This window comes from Rhinolophus sinicus, linkage group LG06, assembly GCF_036562045.2.
Source record: "Rhinolophus sinicus isolate RSC01 linkage group LG06, ASM3656204v1, whole genome shotgun sequence".
NCBI classification, from domain to species: Eukaryota; Metazoa; Chordata; class Mammalia; order Chiroptera; family Rhinolophidae; genus Rhinolophus; species Rhinolophus sinicus.
The window spans coordinates 137,138,453-137,154,725 of NC_133756.1; the positions used below are offsets into that span (position 1 = coordinate 137,138,453).

A 16,273-nucleotide genomic window follows, 5' to 3' on the forward strand; every position below is an offset into this window, starting at 1 on the left:
TAAATATTGTATTTATTGAGTCCCTACTGCATACTAAAAGCTTTGGCTGTTTTATAGAATTTTATTTTCATAAAGTATGTATGAGGTAGATACAATTAATGTGATTTTTCTTGTTACACATGAGGAATCGTGCTTTGAGAAGATAAGTTATTTTTGAACATTAAGGGAAGCCAGATATTAAAAACAAGTACTCTGGCTCCAGAGCCTATTAGTTATTGCACTGAACCACGTTTCTGAACCATATGGAGTTACCACTGTCCTTAGCTTTCTATTCCCATGATGATGATGATGAAGATGATGATATCAGTAATAACTACAGCTTATGGAACATGGTCAACATCTTGTGTTAGGTACTCTTTCTATAATACTTATTTAACTTTCACATGACAACTATTCTATGGGTATTATTAGTTTTATCTTGTAGGTTAGAAAACAGAGTTGGAGAAAGGTTAGGAAACTATCAAAAACACAGTTAGGCAGCAGAGCTGCTATTTGAACTTAATGCCCAACCAAGCTTTTATTCCAGAAGTTATATCACATCTTGAGAACATGAAAATAAGAGCCAAAAAAAATCACTCACATCCCAATAGGACACAGAGATAGGTAGCGGGATAACGGTGCAAGAATAAAAGTGCTATGATGGAATTATTTGCAGAGCATTAGAGAAGCACTAACTGGGATGAAAAGGAGACTAAATTGATTTCCATAGAAATCTGACACCAGAGCTGCACCTTATCATTAAATAGAAATTCACCAGTTATACAAGGCAGCAAAGACTAGTCAAGGTACTTTCTCAGAGGCATGAAACACCTGGCACTTTGAAAATATTTCCAGCATATGGTGAAATGCCTATACTCATAGCATTGTTGTCAGTGTTTACAATATTCCCAGGACACTCAGTTTCTCTGTATCAGTAGCCCAAGTTAAGACATCGAATTACAGTCTAGAAAATTACTTGATAAAACTGAATCAATTTCATGGAGTTACATTTTTTGAAAGGGTAACAATCCTACCACTAAATGTACTTGCAATTTTTAAGAAGCCTTCTGTTTATTTTGTGCAAGCCATTGTGCAAGGAGGTTTTCATTTTTTATCTTATTAAATCCTCTTAACCTTTTCACAAAATTAAGGTAATATTATAGTCATTGTAAAATTGGGGGGAATCTCAACAGATCCAGACTCACCTCATTCCCTTTCACCTACTGTGTAGCACAGGCACTACTTGGGGCCATAACTTCCTGTGTGTATCCTTAGAACCACAAGGACCATCACTGCTTCATTTGTACATTCTTGTTCCAGGGCATTAGTGTGGTCACACCTTGTGCCATGGAGACAAAAATAAAGTGAGCCTCGATGTATCACTTGAATAAGACTTCCTTTTCTCCTTTTCTCTTATCAGTCTTTGAAAAATGATGAGAAATCTGCCAAAACTGATGTTCAGAAACTTCTAGAAATAGGTCAGAAACAAAGGTAAGACTGTGCCTTCCTTTTATTTTCTCAGTTCCTTTTTTTCCATAGTGTCAAACTGAATTCAGAAACTTCACAAAAATCAGTTTATTCTAAATGCTTTATATTTATTTATCTTACTTACACGTGAATGTATGAGAATCTTGTTCAAGTGCAGATTCTTACACAGTAAATCTAGGGTGGTGCTTGAGAGTTTGCATTACTAACAAGTTCTTGGTGATGGTGATGCTAAGGCTACTTGTCTGCAGATCACAGTTCCAGTGTTTAAGGATCTGTAGTCTTTTTCTCTATTATCTTAATAAGATGGACCCATCAATAAGTCTGCCCATCAGTAAACAGATCCAATAACACTGACCTCAGTGGGCCATTTTTAATAGTATCAAAACTCAATCATGGTGATAATGGTGGGGGAGGTAAGGAATGGGGTAATCTTAGTAATAATATAAGTAGAATTAGAACATGTGATTAGTGTTGTTGTTGTTGTTTTTTTTTTTTGAAGGAAATGTATTGTGAGATAGATTTCTATGCAGCATAGAAGCTATATGATTTGAAATTGCTTTTGAAAGGAAAAGGAAAGTTATTTGAAGGTAGAAACAAGCTAGCATTTATTATACATTTACTACAGGCTTTGCTAGATGCTTTATATACCGTGGTTCCCCAAAATTAAGACCTAGCTGGACCATCAGCTCTAATGGTTCCTTTGGAGCAAACAGCAATATAAAACTCGGCATTATGTTATTTTATGTTATGTTATGTTACATTATGTTATTATAGTAAAATAAGACTGGGTCTTATATTGATTTTTGCTCCAAATGATGTATTAGAGTTGATGGTTTGGCTAGGTCTTAATTTCAGAGAAACACAGTATATTTTCTTGTTCCACCCTTGCAATTCCCTTCTAAAACAGATATTGTTATTCCCATTTAGCAGATAGGAAATTGTTCTTCAAAGTACTTAAACAAATTGCTGAGAGTTGTATTGATTGGAATTTGCTATGCTATGTCTTACCTAATTGCTATACCCTTTCACATTAGTTTACTGACCACAAAGTTAGAAGTTGTTAAAAAATTTACACACACTATGCTATGTCGTCCTTTCTCACCATTTTGCATCTTTTCCGTTGACCTTGCCTCTTGACTAAGAAACCTCTCATTGGCATATATTTGGATTGAGTTGATGGCATGTTAAAAATATCTAAGCCAGTGTCATATATTAACTATTTTTATTACTAAAATAAAAGTATTATTTCTTGAACATAAAATTCTTTTCCAATCCAGTATTAAAAAGAGCTTCTGTAAAATATTGGTCTCACATTGTGATATTTTCATCCAAGAAACTATAATGTTGGTGTAGCCCATATGAACATACGCATATACTTGCAACGATGTAATTATTCATTTTTAAAAATTTCATGCAGTCTCTTTAAAAAGGTATCACCCTTCACATTTTACATAGGGTGACATTTGATGCCTCAAGTCTACTCTTGGAAAGGCAACAAAACTAGAGAAAGCAATGCCAGTAAAATAACTACATATGTTAGGAATATTTTCTTCCAGAAATAAACAAACAAAAAAACCCTGCTAATTATTATTATTGAAAAATAATTTAGTGGGTTTAAGTCATATATATGTATATTATATATATGTATATATGTATATATGCATATATATTATATATATATCTGACATATATATATATAATATATATGTGACTCTTTGACCACATTTAAAAGTGAAATATTTGTCTGAACATGTTTCCAAAAATATATGCTTTTTAATTGTTTTATTGATTTGAAATTAGTCACCTCTTAAAACACCTATGCTCAATACTACACAGCTATTTGCGGTTCATTGAGTTAGTGTCAAAGAATTATAATCAGCAATTTTAATAGAAATAACTCATCAAAATAGACCATGAAACACTGAAAATGATTACTTTTTATAGAACATCCCATGATGGGAGAGAATAATAAACAAAAATACAGAAAAGAGAAGTGACCTCTGCACGATGCATGTGCAACACTACTAAGAGGGTTGCAGTGATCAAAGAGGACTGAGTGAGTCAGGGAAGATCAGAAAATAAAGCAATATTCATAACCTGGGACGGGAGAGACAAACTTTTAAAGATTGGAAGGAACCTGTTTTAGGTAACTCCATAGGAGAATGGTATAAATTTTAGGGGTATTATTCTGCAAACATTGTTCAGGGTAAAAAGAAAGACATAGACCAGGTGGCGTAAAGATAGCTTACAAAAGAGGATGGGGGATCCCATGGAGTGAAAGAGCAACAAAACCTGCCTTTCCTCATTGCAGGAGAGACACACATAAGGAGATGGGCTTAGCATGATGTTAACTAAAAGCCCATTCCTTTAGTTTCTTTATATTGTCATGGATTATCTTTGGCTGTTTCTGTATGACACAGAAAATACCGAGGCAAACCAGGAAAATACATGGTTAGATTTATTAAGAATTTCTTAACAATTATCTACACATTTGTTACATATACAGACTATCAGATGATGGACAAAGTCTTTCAACGAAAGGATTAAATGGAACAGATATTTTGGTATTGTGATTTCAAAGTGTTATCCAAAATTAGAAACCTTGTTTAAAATGCACAGCTTGAATAATGTACACAAATTCAGAATGTAAAACTCAATAGGTAAATTCTAATGACAGGTAATTTCTCACAAGGACATGACATGGTGTATATTAGTTTTTGTCATTTTCTTAGAGATTATAAAAATCATAGTTATCTGAATATAAAGATGGCTGTGTTTTTCATTTCCAAAATAAGAGATATTAATAAAGATTAAAAGAGAAAAATATGATCTTAGAAAACAAAAAGAAACAATAATAACTGATTGTAAATTTAGGAATATTATTTGAGTCTGAAAGAGTGTACTATATTGTAGATGCTATTGGGCTAATACACCCAGTTCTCAATAAGCCCTGGTCCTCTAGGAGCCTTGCCACTTGGCCCTTATCTGGAGAAGTGTTCTCTATAAGTCCTGCTTCTTTTGTGTGACTCTGATATCACTGGCCACAGTTAATTGGCTCAGGGATGGCCACTGAAACAACACTACATATGTCAATTAGAATTTTCCTCTTGGAATTATAGCCAAGAAGCAACTAACCAGTCTTTCTGTGTAGTTGGGACTAGACTATAAGTAAGTAAGCTCAGAGGATAGTAAGTGTCCATGTAAATCATGTGGAGAGAGCAGAGAATGCCTTTCTGCCAAGAGAGACAGAAAAAGGAGTGTGTGTGTGTGCGTGTGTGTGTGGGTGTATGCATGTTTTTGTATGTGTATGCGAGAGAGAGAGCGCGCGAGCACACTGTGTTGACTTTTGAGTGTTACATTGTCAGGAGTATTAGGACAGCCTAGATCATAGTCATAGAGGAGTTTGCAGGTTGATGGAGTTTTAAACTTACTATGTGAGGAGTAAGAGAGTATAACTACATCATAGAGACTCTGGGGGATAGAAGTGCCTGGAAGACTATCTTGAGAAAAAGGTAATAAAACATTTATTCTCTATGGTGGTTGGTGGGCAGAATACTGGAAGGCAATTTGGGGCTCTGTATACTGAGAGATTTTACAATATCACATTCTCTAAATATGAAAAGAATGATTGGGGTAGTGGTAAGTTCTCCATGTAGTTATTGTAGTACAAGCCTGAACCCACTTGAAAAAAAACAATGCCTTCCAGTAGAGTGAGTGTGTGTGTGTGTGTGTGTGTGTGTGTGTGTTTTCATGTTTATAATTTGGGATGGAAGATGTGTGAAACAGCTGCCCTTTAAAATCCCTGTAACCATGATGCTTCATGCTAAAATGTACTTAACAGCTGAACAACCTGTCACAGGTGTCACTGGAGCCATCTGTTCTTTAGAATTAAGCTCAGTTCAGTGCTAAATAGGGCCCTAGAGAAGCTAGATGTAGTTTGGGCAAATTGTAGTTGGTGGAGGGGGGTATTACATAAGCAAGACAAGATTCATCTCTCATAGGAATATAACTTAGCAAGTCTGTGAGGCAGAAATTTGGGGCCACATGCAGAAAAGGAGATGGAGAGATCCGGAAGATTCAAAGGGCCCACTTTACCATCCTGTCTGGTAGCTTTTCTTGCACAGTGAAGATGTGCAGAATTCTCTACTTCCTCAGTTTTTGTTAACAGCTTTTACAGTTTGTTGTTGTCTTTCTCCCTACATTACCTACAGATGTCAGTAGGTGGGAATTTTTTAATATACACATATGCTCATTTTTATAAGACTTATAATATTTTATAATTCAATTAAAATATAGATGTATCAGCATTTAAAAAAATAAACATTTAAAATCGAAAAATAATATTAAATGATAATTATTATAACATTTTACTATATGATTTTTTTATCAGTTGGCAATCTAATAGTTGAATTGTGTTTTCGTTCAGTACTTGTTGAAAAGTTGAGGGTTAGGGATAGCATGTAGATTCTTTTTCCTTTTCTCTCTCTCTCTGTGAACAGAGATGTTATAATAACTTCTTTAGAGTTTGAGCAAAAGCATGTTATACACTTCACCCAAGCAAGCGTAAATCATCTAACATCCAAAGAGGCTGTAATTATTTTATAACTTGTTTCAATTGTATTTTGCTTTGGCAAAGTCCAAATTGATTTCAGTCTCATTGATATTCCTGAAATGGAAATTGGGACCTAAGAGTTTCTAGAGTATAAAATCTGGGGGTGTCAGTAGCTCCCATTGGCTGAAAGAACAGTTTGTGTTTGTGCAGGATGTGGTGGGTCAAAGAAGTGAACTTAAGGACCTAGAGTGGTGCTGGTGGTTGTGACAACAATCTCATATTTATTAAGTGATTATTTTCTAGGCATGATGCTAAGCATTTTGCTTGCATTATGTCATCGAAACATCACTACAAACCTATGAGATAGTTCTATCATTGTGCCCATTTTATAGATTAAAACAATCAGTCTGAGAGAGTGCTATCCTATTCCCTAGTCTCTATATTGTGGTTCTAGAGGTAGTCTTTTGGCACTAAATTGGGAATTTTAAAATAGTGTGGATACTGATAAGACTAGAGAAGTTTCTGTTTAGTGGTTGCTGTTACGTTGAAGGAGTTCATTCCTCTGGCCAGAATTAACACACATGTGCACACACTCGCTGCTGCACTAACTTTTATCTGATACCCGGACTTTTTGAAATGATGGCTTAGGTGATAACACTAAGTTGCAGGAAGATGCTATGATTTGTCATAAATGAGTAAATGCAAAACCCTTGAAAACAATACATATTTATGGAGATATTTATATTTTTAGCAAGTGGACAGCATCCATGTGTATTTGTGAGCTTGAGACATAATGTGTATACATGTGCAGATGAGTATTTCTTTTGTTACCCCTAATAAGTGGGGGTATTTCTTACCCCTAATAAATGGGAGTATTTCTGCCCTCAAGGCAGAAATAAGTTTCCTTTCTCTTCATATAACGTCTCAGGCTTTATGAAGGATGTCTAAAGCACAATGCTTTTGAGTTAATCAATTAGGAGCATCCGAAGGGAACGGTAATTTTATCCTATCAGCAGTCTATGGTAACTTTTTCCTAGCCAGCATGTTCACACCCTCGCATGCTGTCACTAAAATTAGCTTTTCAACTCTAATTATTCCACTGATTTGATTTGACACATTATGCAGCTCACAGATGATTCACACTGTGGGATTCTCATAAGACACAATAGCAAGGCAATTTCCTTTAAATACAGCTTGCTTTTAGTACTTGCATGGGAGAGAAAACCCTTTATTACCAGAATCCAGACATACACCCTGTATGCTTAACTGTGTCTCTATTCAATTCTACTTATCTGTTTCCCAAATGTACATAGACAACAAAACTTCCTTTCATCATGTCCATAGGAAATAACACAATTATATTATGTCTCCCTTTTGCTCTCTATTTTCTACTAGAGAACAAATGAAGTCTCTCCAGGAGGCCCTGCAAAATCAACTTAAAGAGACATCTGAGAAAGCAGAAAAACAACAGGCTACTGTAAGTGTATTTCTTTTTTGGATCTGTCGCTTTGGGGCTGGGAAGTTATTTTATTTATTATTTTTTTTGTCTTCAAAAATCACCATGGAACAAACACATCTGTAAAACATAAAAATGAAAATACAATGAAGAAACTGCAGTCACCGAGATCATAAGCATACTTGGTCAGCATTCATTCCCCCAAAAATGTTTTTGTTATGTTTGATTCTTAAGCGTCTTCTAATTCCCAAACCCTCATTTCAGGATAAAACGATGAGGGAAAGAGTGGGGCAAGAGTATTTAGTGTCAGGCCCCACATGCATGACTCTTGAATTGTGGGGTGTAAGTTACCTTGAACTAAGTTAAGCTGCACAGATCCCTAACCCACACGATGCATCCACTACATAGGAACCTGTGAGGTCACACCGACTGCCTACTCTGTCACCTCCACGGGTGATTCTGAGGCACCACAAAGTTTAAGAATCAAAATTCTCTCCAGATTTTTCTCTTTCAGACGATGTTCTCTTGATTCCCACATTTCAGTTTTTATCACTAATACTCACCGTAGGCTGCAGGGATGGTGATCTTGATAGCAATGCTGAAAATTAGATGTGTACCTTATTCTCCAGACTCACCTTTTGCACCACATGGGGATTGGGCCTTTTACTTTGTTTCTAGAACCTGAAACTGTTCTAAATTACAGTATATGGATAGAAAATTGAGGTATGGTAAGCCTAACAGATCAGGAAACGGCTATTGAAACGATATTTTATTTGTCACAGTTCTCAAAAGGAGTAGCATGCTGTGTTGGCCGTGAGGCAGAGGCTGGCAGGGGAACTGTGGACATGAGCCTTTACTGTGGTTTCTATGGGAAGGAGTGGGTGAGGCAGGGTAAGGAGTCTTAAGGTTGGCCAGTTTAAATGATTTCAGTGGGCTCTGGGGCATAGAGACCACCCCTAGGTGTCTGATACCTGGCCCCAGGGTGATTAAGGAAGGCACACAGTCGCCTGGAGTGTAAGAACCTGACACAAGGGGTGGCTAGGGCTGTGGGCTCTGTGTTTTTAAGTCTGTATTTGAGAAATATAACACCAGAAGGAGGACCCATTTGGTGAGGTGGTTGGGGAGGGTACAGCAACAGGGAAGGCAGGAGGTGAATTAGGATGACTCAAGCATATTATTGGGTTGTCCATAACAAGGCTTGTCCACACATATGTGTAGGGTAGATGTTAAAGCATAGAGTTTGCAAAAGCTAGAAACACGATCAATACTGTCACCATCAAGATCAGCAACCGGGGATCCCAACCCCTCTAAGAACTGTCAGCCTGCCTTTCATTTGCAAGGCTTCCTTGATAACCTGGATGAGGGTGTGGAGTTTTGCTTCTGAAACTCAGCCCTATCATCTGGGACACCTGCTTCCTGAAGACAGTATTTCTAATAATGATTGTGGGCTTTCCCAGGCACAGAATTGTTTCTTGTGAATGGATTCACTATCACCTGTGCTGCCCTCTTATGTGGACAAGCGTGTTGGTTCCTCTCTGCTGTGCCATGGCAACACTCACTCCTCACCTGCAGTGCATCTGATGTCTAGCTCTCTGGACACCCGATGTTACACAAAAGCACAGACACACCTTCAGCATCAGCATGCCGATGTCTGTCCTCAGCACCTGATCCAGACTAGGTGCTCCTATTTCGGTCTTGTCCAATCCCATGTAACCTGGATTTCTTCATAGCCTGGTCACAAATGATGACAGTTAGAGCAAAATGTGGTCACACATACTGTTAATCTCAGAGCCTCACAATAAATTACACACTTTTTTTTTTTTGACTGAAAATGAATAACTCACAGAAGGTTAAGTTTCTTGCTTGTGTGTACGCACCTAATAGTTGGAGGAACCAAAGCATGAACCCGTGATTATTCCAATAGGTTATACAAACTGTGTCTGAGATCCAAAAAGAAAAATGCTGTAACTTTTGAAAGAGCACGGCCGAATTGAGAGCATCTCAGTATAGGAAATATCATGGAGGAAGGAGGCCCCACTGGACGAGTTGTCCTTGCCCTCATCTCAGCATGCTTGCTGTGCCTTTCTTACGGCTTAACATTGAATCTTGAGGGAGGGTTTCCCTTTCCCATCCCAAAATACTCTGCTAAATAAAAAACTCCCTAAGTGGATTCATAACCTAATATGGACTCCGGAATAAGGTTCTTCTGGTTTTAAATTCCTAATGGGCCGTCTACTAGCTCTGTGAAGTTGAGCAAGCTCTTTAACTTCTGCAGGTTTCCTTATTTGCAGAATTTTGATGATGATTCAAATTAAAATAACATATACACTTTCCCTAAAATCATATCTAGCATATAATATATAGTAAACACTAAGCTAATATCATTTTTCTTCGCACTCTCCTTGTTTTTTTTTCAGTTTAATCTCCATTGCTTCTTAGCTGAGTGAATATAAGAAAGTTATTTTATATCTCTGAGACTCTTTTATTGTAAAAAGCATATCAGTGCTACTTAAGTAACAGTTTATTTGGTGATTATATGAGCTAATGCATGCAAAGTGTTGAACAGAGTATATAATCAATTGTAAACAACTTCGAAATTGTATCAAAGTTTTACAAGACTGTCCCCCACCCCCAACTTCAGATACCAGTCACAAGCCCAGGTTGTTACCTGTGCTTCTGACCTACCAGCTACAGATTGGAGGTTCTAATAAACATCTCCTTCAATTAATTTGCTAGATTGGCTCACAGAACTCAAGAAAGCATTTTACTTACTAGATTACCAGTTCACTATAAAAGGATATAATTCACTAACAGCAGAATGGAAGAGATGCATAGGGCAAGTATGGGGAAAGGGCATGGAACTTCCGTGATCTCAAGTACATCACTCTCCCTGAGTCTGCATGTGTTCACCAGTCCTGAGCTGTCTGGACCCCTTCCTTTGGGATTTCATAGAGGCTTTATTCCTTAGGCATGATTGATTAAATTATTGGCCATTGACAATTAATTCAACCTCCAGCCCCTCTCCCTTCCCCACAGGTCAGGGGAATGTGACTAAAAGTTCCAATCCTATAATCACATGGTTGGCAACCCACTCCCATCCTTAGGTGCGGTCGAAAAGCACTTAGGATATTCCAAGAGCTTTAGGAGCTGTGACCCAGGAACTAAGGATAAATATATAAATATATATATATATATATATATATATATATATATATATATATATATATATAGTTTTTTTTCTTATAAATCACAATATTCATAGTCATCATCATCGTTATCACTATTACTGGTTCATCTTTATAACCATTTCAGCCCTTTGATATCCAGCAATGACAAAGTAATAATTATCAGGAATGAGAGAATAATTAGTACCTGATAAAAGGAAAATTAAAATAATATATTATTATAGCTCATTGTCCATAATTCAGGAGAATATTTGTCCTTAATTCTATTTATATTGCTCTTCAAAATAATTTTGTTATGCAATGAGTTGCCAATCACTGCTTTTGAAAGCTGACTTTAAATTGTTTGAGACTGACCTGGAGTTCCCAGGAAAGTAGAAACCCTTTCTTTGTGGGAATCAGACATTTTACCTATTAGTGATCAAGGTTAAACATGGCTTCATTCTCACTGCTATTATTATAATAACTAGTATTGAGGTGACCTTTTTACTATTGGCTTGCATTTTCTTAACTGCAGACTGACTTTTCTTCTTTACATTTGCTATTGTTGTCATTTAAACATAATTTTAAAACCAGATAGGTTTACATAGGTATATAAAGAGATATAGGTACATATATGGGTATATTGGTGTGTATGACTGTGTGTGTGTCTGTAGAAAGACAGAAAAAGAGACGGAGATAGAGGGGAGAAAATCAGAATACATTTCAGCTTAGGATTCTCTTTTGTCATTCATTATATTTTTTAAGAATATTAAAATATTAAAAAAGAAGAATTGGTACATAATGTGTAATCCTTCAATTAGAAATGAGTATCTTGGTATAACTAGGTGATGTGAAGTAATACCAGGAAGTGTACCTCACTCCTCTCTTCAAGTTAACAAGTGTTTACATCCATTCAACCATCTGATAACAACATTAGAAAATGTATATATTATTGTAGCGGCAGTTCATGGTACCAAAAAAAGTCCAAACAAACAACTAAAAAGGAAGTTTTAGTGGAGTTGGCCTGACATGTAAATAAATGAGAAGGGACTATCTTGGTCTTTTGTCTTTTGCATGAGAAGATATAAGAGGAGATGAGAGAGAGAGAGAGTACATTTCAGACAGCTTTAAAGTCAGAAGCCTTTTTCTCCCATGGGAGCTTCTCCTTATGTGGTTGCAGCCCCCTTTAGAGAATTATCCACTGTGACATTTTGGAACCGAGGCTGATAAAAACTTTATATCATGTATGATAACAACACTCTAGACCTTGTATTCATACTCCAGGGAAGGGTATATCAGAACTGGGAAATAGACTAGTCACCCTTTCTTACATGGATGAATGCCCATTCTTTTACCAAATATTGGACAATTTAATGAGAAATTTCTGAAATACTCCACAGAACAGACCACTCATCTCTTGAGCGCCCTTCCTGACTTCCACAGACTTAGGGCCCTTGCATGTGGGATCCTCCCATATGCAGTTACAGTAACACATGCATACCTGTTGTTGCTGTATCATTTGGCCATGATTGTCTCTTTTTGTATTCCTCTAGGAGAAAAAAAGGAAAGTAGATGCAGTTTTATAAATCAGCTGTTAAAAACAAGATTGTTTGACAATAGTCTATCTCATAACACACAAACGCACATACACACACAAAACTGATGTTAAAAAAACAGGAATGCAATCATCATTAACATTGGTCTTCAAATAGTTTATATGTTGGTAGCTTATAATAATGTATTCAAAAAATAAGCACACCCAACCAAACTATCAAATGGGTTTACTTTAGAGTCACTTTCCTACAGAACTCCTTAAATAAATTGTATATTCAGATGTTTTGCAAGATTTTTATTAATAGGAGATAAAATTATCCTTCAACTTACTCTTTTCCCTACCTGTCTTCTACACCTACTAGAATAGTGTATTATAGAAATGTATTTTAATCACATTCAATACATATGCACATACGCACATATAAGTATCCTTCTTATGTTTGATATGCTCTTGTAATTTTTACTCTATTTATTTAATGGTGGCCTTGACTTCCTACATTTCTATATTCAAAATGTATGGAGAATGGCCAGGTTTGATAATATGATTTTATCAGAGGCTCATTGCTTATACGTCCATTTATAAATACTTATTAGCCTCTTACTAAGAACTAGAAATCTCAGCATAAACCATCTTTTTTTTACCCATCATCATCATGAGGAGCACTTATTAAATGCTACAGAAGCACTTATTAATTGCATATTTGGTGAATTATTCTCCAGACAATAAACTGATGACATTGCTAACTCCCTCCCCCCAAATCAATCCTAGAGAAACTATAGAAATTAGGAGTAAATGTGCACTAAAGAATAGACAAAAACAAGGGGAAAAACAAAAAAAATAAAAGGAAAAAGAAATGATGAGTAACTCGTGGGTAGACAGGTGACTCACAGGAATGCGTGCCTATGTGTTGAGCAGGAGTGGTTGCTGTGGGCCGGGGCAGAGGGCAGCAGTAGGATGCAGGAGCTGGCAGGCTGAAGGGCATCTGTACATCCTGCTTTCCTGCGTTTCACCACTCTTCCTTCGGAGCATCACCTCCCTGTCCTTCATCCTGGAAGTCAGTAGCAACAACTCATTTATCTATGGTGACATCAGTGCTGCCTGCAGCTCTGCTGAAGGAGGAAGCTGAAGGGATCAAAAGTGGTGGTGTTCTTACCACTCCCCCACCTCGGTGCTGTGGTTCTGAGGTTCTCTGCCCAAGATCTTGCCTTTTCTCATGAAGACAGCTGCCTCTTTTTTTTTTTTTGGCCCTTTTCTTATACACATTACCACGCAGAGTAGCTAATAACCCAAAGAGAAAAGAAGCTAAGAAGCTAAAATAACATGATGTATGAGATATGAGATATGGAGCTATGAAAAAGGAAAAAAAAACAACAGACACATTAGACCACATGTGCACTCTGAAGCAGAATTATTGAAATATATGAACTAAGAATTTATGCTACACATCTGAAATACACCCAAGGAGATAAGGAAGGTATTGACAATGCACAGAAAAAACAAGAAACCATAAAAAAAAAGCTAGTTGGAAATATTAAGTATATTAGATCTGACAATTGAGTTTGTGAACTCATCCTAGAAAAAGTGCTACATACCTCATTGCTGATTATCACTACAGTCACCTTCAAAGGTCCCTTGGGAAGCTATGCACTGATGCCAACAGCTAGTCCACCCTTCAAAGCAATTTTGGAGTGCTTTTTCTGTAATGGCCATCAGAGCTGTCGTATTACACTTGATGCTCTGAATGTCATCAAAATATCAAAATGTCTTCCTTTCAATATTTCCTTTATCTTCAGGTAAAAAAAAGAAGTTATTGGGGGCCAGATCAGGCGAGTAGGGAGGGTGTTCCAATACAGTTATCGGTTTACTGGCTAAAAACTCCCTTGCAGACAGTGCCATGGGAGCTGGTGCATTGTCGTGATGCAAGAGCCATGAATTGTTGCTGAAAAGTACAGGTCATCTAACTTTTTCACACAGCCTTTTTAGCACTTTCAAATAGTAAACTTGGTTAAGTATTTGTCCAGTTTGTACAAATTCATAATGAGTAATTGCTCTGATAGCAGAAAAGGTTAGCAACATCATTGCAACAAGTTCACAAACTTTACTGACAGACCTCATGTATACAAATTCAATAGAATATTAGCAAAATATGTCATCATGATCGATAAGTGTGAACATCTCCGAGATAATCACATCGCCAGCATATTTTGTATCATTCCAGGGGTCCTCTAGGACTGTGTTGTCCAATACGTAACTAATAGATATGTGAGACGATTGAGTATTAAAAAGTGGCTAGTCCAAACTGAGATGTGCTGTAAGTGTAGAAGACACAGTGGTTTCTAAAGACTTATTGCAAAAGAATAACATCAATTGTCATTAATAGTCTATTTTATGTCAAAATGATATTTTCAATACATTAAATAAAATATATTAGTAAAATTGATTTCACCTGTGTCCTTTTACATTTTAAAATGTGACTACCAAATATTGAAAGTTGGAGAAATTAAAAGTTTCATACAGTTAGTTTTTATCATAGTGAACCCTTGAGCATGAAGTCCCAAATTGTAGCTATGGTGGTATATTGACTTTTTTCAAAGTACTCAGACAGATAATGATGCTATGTTTATGCAAATACAGTTTGAATATCTGGCCTAAGTTTACAGATCCTGACAATATCACACTCAACAGGAAATATCATGGTTTCTTTGGTGCAGTATTTATAATGTCCCATGATTTTGAGGTCACACATATATCACTGTGTAATTGCCTTCAAACCTAACCATAGGTCAAAATTACCTGGAGAATGTTTTAGGAATAGCGATTCCTAAGCCCAACCCTAGAATCTAGTTTATGTTTGTTTGTTTGTTTGTTTTTAAGGATCACATTTTTTAAATTGAGGTTTAAACAGATAAGAGAATCATAGCTATAACATGCATGATTTCTCAATTTAAAAAATGAGTTATTTATTACATGAGAAAATAATATTTTTATATAACCAGTAGACATATATGAGCTGGGCAATGAAAGCTTGGTTAATGAAAATTTTAATCCTTTTGTTCTTTTTCAGTATTTGTTGATAAAAAGGTAATCATTATATTATACCTCAAAAAAGTTTGGAAATAAATGAATTTGAAATGTATCTACATAATTTTCTACTCATTTTCAGATTAATTTTTTAAAGACTGAAGTGGAAAGAAAGAGCAAAATGATCCGAGATCTTCAGAATGAGGTAAGCCATATTTCAAGAACATTTTATATAAATAAAAAAATATACATAAACACATATTGATTTGCCACAAGCTTTGGAGTATTAATCACATGCAAATTTGGCCTTCAGTTATGTACTGATGAAGAGGAATTGTAAAGTTAAGAACTTCAAAGGGTAGATAATCCCTACTTTGATAATGTTATTGGTTCATACATCTCCAGTTTATTTTCCTTTCTAATTTTGCTTGGGAAATAATAAAAAAAAAATTCATTCTATAAATGTCTGCCAAATGACAGCACAGGCACTAAAAAAGAAAGCTAGCTAGAAATTGACTTTATGCTAGGAAGAACCAATCTAGAATGAAAAATGTGTGTGAGATAATCCTAGAGTAATAAGAGTTGAACAAAATAAGCTGTAACCACTTTCATTATAACCTTTAAAATATAAGGACCCTATAAAATACTATACACTTTTTTCCCTTTTGAGTCTTTGTCTATCTTGTCGTACCAGTACTTTATTATTATTATTTATTTTGTTTTTGAAATTTCTCTATCGCATTTCTATTTCCACCTCTTTATTTTCTTTTTTCTTGAATGGAATTAGTTATTTAGGACTAGTAAACCATGAGTAATTAATGATACATCTTCCTTGATCAATCCCACTAGTTATAGTTTATTTTGAATCCAAATCTATCACTTTAACTTTACTAGTTTCTCTTTCCTTTCTTCTTTTCTCCCTTCCTTCTTTTTATTTTTATTACTTAAAAACGGATAAGCTATATTATTCCTAAATTGTTTCCACCTGATGTGAAGGTTAAACTATAGACTTTACAAATGACTTGATACCAACACTAGGCATCAGTGCTCTGAATATG

At 35.9% G+C, this 16,273-nt stretch overlaps 1 protein-coding gene across 6 annotated transcripts in view; it reads left to right on the forward strand.

The window, feature by feature from the left end:
* Positions 1-16,273, forward strand: part of LUZP2 (leucine zipper protein 2) — a 464,261-nt gene that overhangs the window by 244,320 nt on the left and 203,668 nt on the right. For all 6 annotated transcript variants that reach the window (XM_074336147.1, XM_074336145.1, XM_019742592.2 and 3 more), the window contains 3 exons: positions 1,400-1,470; positions 7,415-7,496; positions 15,358-15,420. In XM_074336147.1, the coding sequence (XP_074192248.1) occupies positions 1,400-1,470; positions 7,415-7,496; positions 15,358-15,420 (216 nt within the window). The remainder of the gene's footprint in view (positions 1-1,399; positions 1,471-7,414; positions 7,497-15,357; positions 15,421-16,273) is intronic.